Below are 12,161 nucleotides of genomic sequence, written 5' to 3' on the forward strand. Positions count from 1 at the left end.
TCACATCTTCCCTAGGACAGAGAGGCAGCTTTGAAGGCCTCGCTGCAGCACTTGATTGTTTTGGTTCTAAGGCTCGTAGAGTCCTGAGCTTCTCTCTTGTCCTCTCTATCCGAATCAGTCCTGAGTCTAGGAATTTCGTATGTGAGCTCAGAGCTTTAGGAAAGGATATGCCCCAAGGTCAGCCAAGCTTCTAGACTGCTCAGATCTAGAGCCAAGCACAAATAGCTTTGGGGCTGTCCATCCAACCACCCTCAGCCCCCTACCCCTGCCCAGCTTGTTGCAACAGGAGCCAAAGAAGTGTTCTTTTGTGACCTTGGAGACTTTTCTTGACTCAGTGGCTTTTCTGGCCAAACCTCAACATAAAACAACTTTCTGCCTGATGGCTGTATCTGAAATTGCATATAGAACCTAAAACCCATCTTCTCATAGATAACCAATAAGAACTTTCTTCCTTTGTTGTCCCGCTTTAGCGGAAAAGACATATAGGTGCTTAGTCCAAGACAAGTAATCATAAAGATCACCCCCTTTCCAGTGTTTGCGGGACAGCGGGGGAGGGGGGACGCTGGAAGGCAGCTAGGACTGTTGGGAAATGCTGAGACACAGCAAACAAGCCATCTGGTCTAGGACCTCAGCCTCTGCCAACCTGGAGCTTTTGAAGTGAGTTAGCTGGGAAGTCTTCCATTTCTCGCTCTTGGAAGCTAAGATGGCTCCACTCTTAGTTTTGGGAACCTCTCCCAGGTTTGGGGGTAAAAAAATCTCACATTCTGAGTTTAATTTTTGTACGTTGCCTGTGTTTTGTGGATAGTCTCCTTGTAAGCCTAGGATTATACTGTAAAGGCTGTGTGTTTTCTTTCTTTCCACAGAAGGCCTGGAGGAGCTGGTAAAGCAGAAGGGCTTTCTGGATGGGATCTATTCATTTGAGTACTACCCCAGCACACCGGGGAAATACAACATTGCAGTTACTTGGGGGGGACACCACATTCCAAAGAGGTGAGTTTGGGTTGGAGATAGGCCTCGTTTAGATATATGTTCGGCCTATGACAGGCTCACAGGATCCTGCTGCTTTCTAGGCTGCTAGAGGGAAGAGAGATCTGTTTTGTTAAAAGCTCCCCCCACCCCACCCCACCCCACCCCACCCTTTTTCGAGCAGCACAGACACTTGGCTTATTCTCAAAAGCAGCAGAAAGTCACTGTGGTTTCAGCTGCCCTACTTTAAATCAAATGCTGGTGGTTTGTGCCTGGTGGGAGGCAGGGAAACCAGAAAGAGCTGTAATAGAGAGCAAATGGACTGTGCGTCTATACAGACTTATATAAGCCCAGGCTCTCCTTTTCAATGAATGCCTCTGTTCATGAATGCCACAGGGGCAGAGTCTGCTATGGTTTACATTAAAACCGTCTACGTGAATGCCATCAGGGACAAGGGAACCCTGGCCACAGTTTTGCCTGGGGCTATTGCAGTTTCCTTTTTGTAACCCTGTGCTTTGCCGCTCTCCGGAGGGCAATTTAAACTTTGAATACATTTTGTTTGTCTTGAGAAATAATAGAGCATTATAGTAGCCCTCCCTTGTCCACAGAAGTTATTCTAAAACCCTAAATATATGCCTGAAACCAACCCCAGACAGTGTTATGCACACCCATGAAAAAATTTAGTTTATAAAACAGACACAGTAAGAAACTGATAACAATAGCAATGAAGCAGCAAAATGAAAGTTACATGAATGTGGTCTTAATGAAAATATACATGATGAGTGAAAAGAATAATATAGGCGTCATGGCAAAGCACTGGGCCACTATTAACCTCAAGGTGGTGTACCTATTGTAGACCTCATTTGAAACCTGCATACCAAAGGCCACTTACTAATGAGCAAACTAGAGCAAGTGTGTTGCTTGAGTGACAGCCCCTTGGCCCCCAGCTCCCAAAGCAACCATATTACATTGTATTGTTGACATAACAATGGCTGTGGGGGCGACCAGTGTGGAGGAAGGAGCTGGCGTAGAGTCTCAGCTTCCGTGCAAGAGATCAGGCAAGTGGAAAGAATTATGTTAAGAGTTTGTGGCTATAGTAGTCTCCTTCTATGCTCTTCTTCAATGCTTCTTCTGTTTCCTTCCTTCTAGCCCCTTTGAAGTTCAAGTTGGCCCAGAAGCAGGCATGCAGAAAGTCCGTGCTTGGGGCCCTGGTCTCCATGGGGGCATTGTTGGTCGGTCAGCAGACTTTGTGGTGGAGTCCATTGGTTCTGAGGTTGGGACTCTGGGTAAGTGGAGGCAACTGCCCAGCCATTTCTGTAAGGCTGAGAATAACAAGGTGCCGGGTGTTGGAGCTTCATGTGGCCCTCTGGCCTCCTGGCTACCCAAAGCCGCCTCTGGATGCTGTAGAACTCTAGATCTTATTTCCTTCTTGCTTTCAGTTGTTCAATGCCTGTGACTTTGTTTACTTACTCACCAGTTCCCTGGAAGGGTGGAAGGGGGTATGCTAAACAGTGCATACAGCGTTGTAAAAACAAATACTGGTGACTGACCCTTAAATAAATGACTCGGTACATTTTGCTGAAGTTTGAAAAGGTAAAGATATGATTTGGAGCATAACTGAATATATTTTAAGTGATGTCTGATAAAATGTGATTGTTACAGATTAGAAGACAAAGTTTTTCTAGAAAGGGCCACATGCCCAGTATTTTTACCTTGTGTGTGACATGATCTCTGTCACAATTACGTGACTCTGCCATTGTGGCTTTAAAGTCGTGATTAAGAACTACATAAATGAGTGGGTATGCCTACATTCTGGTAAAACTCTCTCTAAAGAAATAGAGAGTGAGCTGGGTTTAGCCAGTGAGCTATATTTTACTGGCCTTTTTTTAGGTATAGCAATAAGCAAAAGGGGAAGATTAGAAATTATATTTAATTTCCACCAGTAGAAATAGTAATCATTTTGGTACTTACTTCTAGTCTTATTAATTAGAACCTTTTTAGTCTGTTATACTTTTATCATGAACATACACGTTTATCTTTATATCTTTGTGCCCCAGATGAGTGGATGTAATGCCTACATTTTCCATGTCTTCTATGGGATTTTGTTGTGTTTCAGTCTTTTCTTGGGCTCTCCAGTTACATCTGAGATCTTGTTATATGAACAATACTGAGCATATAACCTCCATTAATTCATTCAGATAAAAACTCAGAAATGGGTTTAGACAAATGAGTATTGTTTTCAGACTTTTGTCATATGTCTCTGTATATGCAATAGAAGTGTTTTTCTGGGCCTTGTGTTATGTGTACCTCTTCCCCCCATGCACCTCCTTCCCACGTTTCCTCATGTCATCTGTAAACCAGAACTATCCAGGTTAAGTCTTCACCTCTAGTCAAGATTCGGTGGCCTTGGTTTTATGAAAAAAGGGACATGCTTGATTTCAGTTTTCTGCTCACTACTTGCTTGCTTTCCAGGAGGCAGAGAAAAGGAGATGCTAGTAGCATAGAACAGATAATTCTCACCATGTGTAACCAGGAAGGCCCTTCTGTTCCATCCCCAAGGGTTCGCCATTGAAGGCCCTTCCCAAGCAAAGATAGAGTACGATGATCAGAATGATGGATCGTGTGATGTCAAATATTGGCCCAAGGAGCCTGGAGAATATGCTGTTCACATCATGTGTGATGATGAAGACATCAAGGACAGCCCATACATGGCTTTCATTCACCCTGCTTCCGGAGACTACAACCCAGATCTAGTAAATACCCTCACCCTTCTTTTGACCTCTCTCCCCTATGGCAGACAGGAACAGTTTAAGTCTTAGGACAGAAGTGGGCTCTTAGAACTTTGGTGATGTTGGGAAGGTGAGGTACCTCTGATGGTAGGCATTTTCCTCTATAAACTAGGAATGAGAATGTCTGCTCCCAGAGCTTCTGGCATGGTTAAAGGACATGCCTGTGCTATGGAAGTGCCTCTTGCCTCTTAGAGCTGTTTCCCAGCTATCTAGACAGCCATCAGTGAGCTAACTTGTGGCATTCCTTGTCCCACAGTTAGTTCTTTGTCTGTGGTGGCTTCAGCCTTCAGTGCTCCCACAAAGTGAGGACCTTGAAGCCAGGCACAACTAAAGGTGTGCCTCAGAAACTAGAAGTTCACTCTATAACCTCAAAGTAAGGAAGGGAGCTGGGTTTCATTTCGGAGTGTTTTCTCCTTTGTGAACAGCTACTAGTGGTATTTATTTTTAAGTTTCAGCCTACTTTGCAGTTTTACTTCCTATCGCCATCCTTAACCAAGCCCCGGGTGTTTTGTGTATCCACTGCTCCATTCCATTCTTTGACACAGGAAAAAAAAAATCATTATTTGGGTTTTCTTTTGTCTCAGGTCCAAGCATATGGGCCGGGTTTGGAGAAATCTGGTTGCACTGTCAACAACCCAGCTGAGTTCATTGTGGACCCTAAGGATGCTGGGAAAGCTCCCTTAAGGATAATGGCTCAGGTGAGTGTCTGCAGTCTGGGGCTGCTTGCATTTTTCAGGTGTGAGGTGTAAAGTCCAGATGCTCATCCGGTCCTCAGCTTTCTCATCGGAACTCTGGGAGTAATAATAGTATCTCACGGTGTGATGAGAGGACTACACAGGACTGACATAAAGCACCACATTTTAAATGATATTTGTGGTTCATGTGGTGGCTTTTTTGTTTCAGATTTCTCTGTAATGTCTTTCAGTTTGACTGAATCTACTTAATTCCTAATAGGTTTGTGAACAAAATTCAGATTCCTGCTTATCTGACTTAATTACAGTTATCCAAAGGACTTCAGCTTAGGAATTGAAATTAAGTTCTAAGTAGCAATGGCTTTAGGTGTAGATGATAGCATTTACTCTTAGTAATTACAAGTGAATAAGTGGAATTGGGCTCAGCAACATGTACACGATTTCTAGTAATTAGGAAGCCCAAAGTAGGACATCGTCCTGAGTAAGCTAGTGAGGCCTATCTCATTTGGGGATGTTTGGTTTTGTTTGTTGGTACCTATAGTGCATAGCATATTGTAGTTACTGTTTGATTTCCTAAAGTGGTAAATTTTGGCTGTCCCTAGGAGCCACAGTGGCCCCCTTTTGGTAGAAACATTCTGGGAACACTGTCATTCAAGCTCTGGCTTTTTTTCAGGATGGGGAAGGCCAGCCCATTGACATCCAGATGAAGAGTCGGATGGATGGCACGTATGCCTGTTCATATACCCCAGTGAAAGCTATCAAGCACACCATAGCTGTGGTCTGGGGAGGTGTGAACATTCCATGCAGCCCCTACAGGGTAAGTTTTGAGGCTGGTCCTGACTGTAGGAAAATCCCTGGCTCTATACTGAGACTTGACATTGAATACAGATGGCCGAGGCTGGTCTATGGAAAGAACCCATTCTGGATAGGCCTTGAAAAGAGACTTGGCCCTAAGGGCAAAATACTCTAGACTGACAAAAGCACCATTCCTACTCTTATGCTTGACCCAAGAGGGAATATTTTGATACAGGTGGATTATCTGGGTTCATGTCTTTCTAGGTCAACATCGGGCAAGGTAGCCATCCCCAAAAGGTCAAAGTGTTTGGCCCAGGTGTGGAGAGAAGTGGTCTGAAAGCAAATGAGCCTACTCATTTCACAGTGGATTGCACAGAGGCCGGGGAAGGTGAGATCAGGCTTCATCCACCCCAGTTTCTCCTTCAGAAAAAACAGTCTCAGAACATTTGGAGGGCAGTGAACTCACAACTAGAAAGTTGCTCATTTTAGTAGGTGATTGTTTACCTAATGAGTTATGTTGTTCCTCGCTAATGTCTTAGCTAATTAATCCTTTGCGTGTCCTTTTCCAAAACCATGATTTACCACCTTCCCTGTTTGGGTTGCTCCTTTAGGGTGTCAGCCCAAGCTGGAAGTGATTGTATGAGACGTGCTGCTGCTTGTAGCTGGTACTAACGAGCTACTCTGTTCCAGGTGATGTCAGTGTTGGCATTAAGTGTGATGCCCGAGTGTTAAGTGATGAGGAGGAGGATGTGGATTTTGACATTATTCACAATGCCAATGATACATTTACGGTCAAATACGTGCCTCCTGCTGCTGGAAGATATACTATCAAGGTTCTCTTTGCATCTCAGGTACGTGTTGGGGCTGGAGGAAGGAGTGAGCCTCGTTCTTTCAGGCCGCCGTGTGCACATCTTTTTGGGCTGTTATTGTTTTGTTTGTTTCACATCTGAGAAAAGTGTCTTAAGAACTATGTTCGGTTTCCCTTATCTCCTTAAAACCAATTTCTCTGTCAGAGGTGAGGCTCAGAGCAGGACTCCAGGCAGAAACTGACTTGCTAAAGCATTCACTAAGCTTTTGATTGAAAAGTTAGGCAACTTCTAAACGCACTTCACTCTGACCTCTCTTCGGTAATAACTCTGGTCTCTGCCCTTAAATTTTTATAGCAAAAGCTTTTTGAAGCATGAGGCGGGTGGTAATGGGTAGTCCTGTCAGGAGCGCTGTGAAACCAGCCTGACATTTTGAAATGCTAATCATCAACATTAACTATGTAAAGATTAGGAAGCTCAGGAGAACAGTCTGTGCCCTGAGTTAACGATCTCAAGCTGACATATCTAATTAATCTATTCTACTTTTATTCTGACCGCCTGTAAATTCTTTTTGAAGAATTGTAGTCACTCAGTTTCTGATTCCTTCCTGGAAGCCCTCACACATGAGCCCATCACCATCCCTGAGGGACATTTTCTGCCTCCTGGCCCTATACATTGTTGTTTTTTACTTTATCCCAAGTAGCACTATTTTTTAAAAATTTTATTTGTTTATTTAGTGTATGTGTGTGTGTGTGTGTGTGTGTGTGCTCTATCTGCATGTGCGCCTGCTGCCAGCAGAGGGCAGTAGTGGGTATAGATGGTTGTGAACCACTGTGTACTTGCTGGGAATTGTAGCAGACAGTGCTTGTAAATGCTAAGCCATCTCTCCAGCAACAGTAGTTTTGGTTTTTTTGTTTTGTTTTGTGGTTTTGTTTTTAATTATTTGTCTTCAAACATCTGGTGTCAGAAACACAAGCGTGCCTGTGCTGTCGGGGTTTCAGATGTGCACCTGTGTGTCCAGGTTTCACCTAAGCAATGGAGGCTTCTTAGCACCTGCTAAAGTGGGATTTAGGGCAAACTCTGTCCTTTGTGTTTGGGCAGAAGGTTAAGCTCCCACAGTGCTCTTGGGGCCTTCCTTCTGAGATGTGTCTTTGCTTTAGGAAATCCCTGCCAGCCCTTTCAGAGTCAAAGTTGACCCTTCTCATGATGCCAGCAAAGTAAAGGCAGAAGGCCCGGGGTTGAGTAAAGCAGGTAAGACTGTATTGGGTAAGGCTGCGTAGCTCTCTCTGCAGCCGGTAGCACTGGCTGCGTTCTGTCTAGACCTAGAGGGGCTTATCTCCAGCGGGAGGCTCTGATGGGGCAGGCACAGTGTAGCAGCTGGCTGCTGCTCTGGTGCAGTGCTGTTGAACCTGTCAGGCTGGTTGTAAAAGTGAAACTTCTTCCAGCCAACCCTGCCTCCCTGTTTCATGTGTCCTTTCAGGTGTGGAAAATGGGAAGCCAACCCACTTCACTGTTTACACCAAGGGGGCCGGAAAAGCACCGCTCAACGTGCAGTTCAGCAGCCCTCTTCCTGGTGACGCGGTGAAGGACTTGGATATCATCGATAATTATGACTATTCTCATACTGTTAAATACACCCCAACCCAGCAGGTAGGGTACTTCCTGTCCCTGGCTTTTCTGCTCCGGCACTTCCCCCTCAGACTCACAGTGTGCTCTCACCCTCTCTGGGAGCCCTGGAGGGAGGGGAAAAAAAAAAAAGAAAGAAAAGAAAGCTTGTGCGTGCTATGGGATTCCCAGAGGAGTAGGAAGGCAGCGCCACATCCCAACCTCAATGTAGAATTTTATCAGAGAAGTCCTGAGTTCTTATATGTAGAACCTACCAGATCTGCCTTCTTACACCCCCCAATCCCTCTGACTCTCAATCTTTTATTAATTATAGAAAAAAAAAAAAAAAAACCCTCACCTGCAGTTTCTCTTATAGGCTGTTTCACATAGTTTACCCTTTTTACGAGGTGTTTTAGTGGGATTTTTTTTTTTTCCTCAAAGAGCCCATTCAGCTTTTAATCCCCAAGGCCCAAAGCCCGAGCAGCAAATTGCTCCCTTTTACAAAATTCAGGAATGCTGAGGAATCTTGCTGCCTGGGCAGATTTATTTGTTATTTTATGCAGTAAGGGTCTAAAAACCACTCTTTCATACAAGCTTCTGTCTATTTGCCTAATTTTTAAATTCATCCTTCTCATAGCAAAATTGCCTGCTACCATGCCAAAGTGTACGCTTGAGAAGCAGAAGCACGCCTTGCATTCATGGTGCAATGGCGGTATCACCTCCATTCATCTTCGCTGTGTTCCTTATCTTGCAAAACTGGAATTCTGAACCCATTGCAATTACTTAAAATTGTGTTCGCTTCGTGGTCTCACCTCCAGAGTCTGGATGGCAGATATCCTGGCAGTAAAGCTGTGTGTTATATACAGTCATTTTAAGCTGAGGTTCTTTCATTCTGTGAGGGAGGGAGTCTCCTTTGTGAATAGGCTGTTTCTAGGACAAGGACTATGCTATCTTCAGACACACAGCACAATTTTGAGAGAGTCTGGGGCCAGCAAGAGTCAAGTGGGAAAGAGAGGGGATACAGTAAGAATGGGGTGCACAGGGTGTATATGCCTAGCCTTCTTGCCTTAGGGCTTACTCATCCTTGGACTTGGTATCATTTCTATGGCACTTCTCCAACAGTGGGAGGTATGCTCTGGGATAATTATACAAATGTGGCCTCTTACCTCTAGACTTTCTTCTTTCTGTACCTTCAAGAAGTCCCCTGAAATGTTCTTTTTTTTTTTTTTTAATCGTTTTATTTATTCACTTGCAGCACTGGGGTTGAACCCAGGACCCTGTTGGTGCTAGGTCAGAATGCTACCACTGAGCTGAATCCCCAGTGGTCCCTTATTCACAATTGTAGGTAGCTTGTCCCGTTCTCTTGTCTGAACACTCAGTGATTAGCAGGCAGTTCTTTCTCACTGCTGGTTCTGAGGACTGGTGGGACCGTAGGCTGGGAGCTGCAAGTTCTCTGCATTCCTTGGGAGAAAGTACCAGAAAGCCATCATCAGGATCACTAAGCCGGGAGTGCTTTGATAAAAACTTGTGGCTTAGCTGCTTCTTCTATCCATATACCATATTTTCTTACCTTTTGGATGAGGTGTAGTAAGCCGCCAATCAGGATGCATGTCAAGAGCCCAAGTCCAGCTTTGTTGCATTTGAAGTGATGCTAGAGTAGGAAGGACTTTATTCAGAATGACCCTAAGGTCAAGTTCATCTGGCTCTATAGCAGCTGCAGCTTTGAGGGCTGTTGGCAGGATACAAAGAAGCCTCTTGGAACTATGATATGTCAAAGGAGCCTGGTGTCGTGTTGTTGTTAATGTTGCCTACTGTAGACATCCTGTGGAGGCCTTCTGTTATAGCAAGTCTCGTAGTTTCATCATTCTGTCTATTTCCCTGTGGCAAAGAAAACAGGTGACATGTCCCCTCCAGAACCGTGAGCTACCCAAGTGTCCTAGTTACTGTCTCGTTGCTGTGAAGAGATACCATCACCAAGGCAACTTATAGATGAAGCATTTAATTGGGGCCTTGCTTACAGTTTCAGAGGGTTATCATCATGGTTCAGAACATGGCTCAGGTAGGCATGGCAGGCAGGCCTGGCACTGGAATGGAAGCTAAGAACTTACATCGTGATCTCTAGGCAGCAGGTGAGACTAGCCTGGCATGAACATTTGAAACCTTCAATCCTGCACACAGTGACACACCTCCTCCAGCAAGGCCACACCTCCTTGTCCTCCCTAAGCAGTGCATAACTACAAACCAGCCATTCAAATTCGTGAACCTCTGAAGGCCATTCTCATTCAAACCACCACGCCAAGGTAGGGGAGTGTGCCCTGCACCAGCCCTGGTGCTGTAAGCAGCTGATTGAGGGACGAAGTGACAGGATGCCTCTATTCACAAACTCATTTGGCCTAGGAACATTATTATCTGGCAGAAAACCTGGGGTGCACAGCCTGTGTCTCATTCACAGAGGAAGCCCAAAGCCCCAGATTGGGTGTTGGAAAGTGTCTCTGTCAGCCATGCTGTGGAGTGTGTTTCAGAGTTCTGAGCCCACCAGACAGCTGTCCCCTGGGTGGAGAAGGGAGCATGCCTCCTTAAGATGATTTTTGAGGACTACAAGACCAGAATTTCCCACAAAGGCAGCTGTTTGGTGTGTGTGGAGAGACATAGGTTCATCCAGGCCTAGATTTTTGTGTTTCCTCTCAGAATGTAGACAGTGTTTCTGAAGTGCTAAAGCCCTGTGTGCCTGAGGAACCCAGACTTTGGCTGCTGGCTTCTGTTCCTTGCTAGTCTCTGAACGACAATTTGCAGGTACTCGCCTGCAGTGGACAAATGAGGTGAAAGGTTGGATATGTCTGTAATGATACAGTAGTCAGTGCTGTTTTGCCTTCAAAGACTAGGCATGGTAAGTAGGGCTTCAGGATTCTCTCAGAGGTTCCAAAAAGGCTGTATTTCACAGAGAGCCCAGGTTTTTGCTCAAAGACATTGCTTGTCTTCAGTCTCATAGCCTCGAGTGGCTTAGGCTTCTCAGCCCAAAGCAACTGCTATGGTGCGTCACGAGCCAACAGGTATAAGCAGCCATATGCACTACCGATGCCCTCATGAAACCCTGGAGCTCAGAAGCCTCACAGGATAGCAGTCCCTGTGTTGACATGTTCTCAACAAAGTGGTGGTGTCTCTCAGGAGGCTCAGACTGAAGTGGTCTGTAGAAGGCTCTCTTGTTCCATCTTTTTTTTTTCTTTTTTTTTTCTTTTTTTTTTTTTTCTTGTTCCATCTTTACTGCTGTCATGTTACTGTCTTATTGCCGGGGGTGGGGATGGGGGGTGTAGTTTGTTTTTCAGAATAAAGGTTAGCTCTCAAAAGCATGTAGGGAGAAACAGAAAGCTGTTTGGCAGGCAGCTTCATCTTAGTAGAGCACACAGGTGGTCACTGCCTTAGACAGCCCTGTGGGAGAAAAGCTGAGTTTGTTCATAGGTTGGCCTCAGAAGGAAACAAAGATGCTTAGGGTCAGAAGTGTGAGTCTCCAAGGCTACCCATACCCACTCCCACTCCTTCTGGTTGTTTAAGGCAGAGTTTATTTCCTATCTGCGTTTCGTGTTGCTTCTGTGAGTGGAAATGAAGCATACTTTTATGTGCTGGGCAGGCTTAACTGGAAAGAGACTTTTTTTTTTCTCCAACACTTCAGGGAAGTGGGCAGAAATAGGGGAGGGCTCTTACCAAGATGCCTGGTTAGCCTTGAGGTTGACCTTGAGGTTAGCCTAGCACCCAAGGAGTTAGAGGGTAGTGGGGAAATGGGGGCTCAGGGGATATTTTTGGGAATATTGCAGTGGCTGCAATAACAACACAGTGTTTCCTTAAACATTAGAGGAGACCTTTCTTGTCCCTTGGCTGGCCCCTAACTCTGTAGATTTTGAGCTGTGCACATTTTGGTATAAAATGTTAGACCCTTAAGGTAGGCCATTTGATTCTGTGCACTATACTAAAACTCCTCGAAAATCAGTTCTTCCCCCTTCATTGATGCAGCCATCCTTCCTCCCCTTGGCTCTCTTTCCCTGCTTTATTTACAGAAGGAATGTGAGAAAATATACATCAAGCCAAAAGCTACACCCTTTTAACACTTGATCGGTGACAGCTTTCAGCGGGGCCCATGTGCCAGAGAGCCTGCTGGACTGTCCAGAGACTGCTCTTACTCTCCCACACACTTTGTTATTCCTGGACATAGAGGCAAGGACAGCATGGATCTGCTGAGATAGCATTGGGCTTTCATGGAGCTTTGTCTTAGAGGGGGAGGAAGCAGCTAAGCGTGGAGAGAGGAAGTCAGCAGCAAGCTGCTCGGGACCTGTAGACAAAGAACAGCAGTTGCATGGCTGTGTTGTGTGTGCCTCTGCAGCGACCAGGGCTCCCAGGAAGGGCACCTGCCAATCTTCCAGCATGGTGTGCCTTCACACCCACAGCTTTCCTTTCCTTCGCTGGAATTAGGAGTTAGCTCCTAAGAATGCTCTAAGAATGCTCCTGTGAACACCTCC

General features: G+C 45.3%; 1 protein-coding gene across 4 annotated transcripts in view; it reads left to right on the top strand.

Annotated features, from left to right (window-relative positions):
* Flnb (filamin B) overlaps positions 1–12,161 on the top strand; it is a 130,765-nt gene that overhangs the window by 69,217 nt on the left and 49,387 nt on the right. For all 4 annotated transcript variants that reach the window (XM_021647301.2, XM_021647305.2, XM_021647302.2 and 1 more), the window contains exons 10-18: positions 864–990; positions 2,116–2,252; positions 3,526–3,719; positions 4,340–4,453; positions 5,121–5,264; positions 5,507–5,630; positions 5,933–6,093; positions 7,209–7,299; positions 7,529–7,698. In XM_021647301.2, the coding sequence (XP_021502976.1) occupies positions 864–990; positions 2,116–2,252; positions 3,526–3,719; positions 4,340–4,453; positions 5,121–5,264; positions 5,507–5,630; positions 5,933–6,093; positions 7,209–7,299; positions 7,529–7,698 (1,262 nt within the window). The remainder of the gene's footprint in view (positions 1–863; positions 991–2,115; positions 2,253–3,525; positions 3,720–4,339; positions 4,454–5,120; positions 5,265–5,506; positions 5,631–5,932; positions 6,094–7,208; positions 7,300–7,528; positions 7,699–12,161) is intronic.

Source organism: Meriones unguiculatus, chromosome 9 (genome assembly GCF_030254825.1).
Source record: "Meriones unguiculatus strain TT.TT164.6M chromosome 9, Bangor_MerUng_6.1, whole genome shotgun sequence".
Lineage (NCBI taxonomy): Eukaryota > Metazoa > Chordata > Mammalia > Rodentia > Muridae > Meriones > Meriones unguiculatus.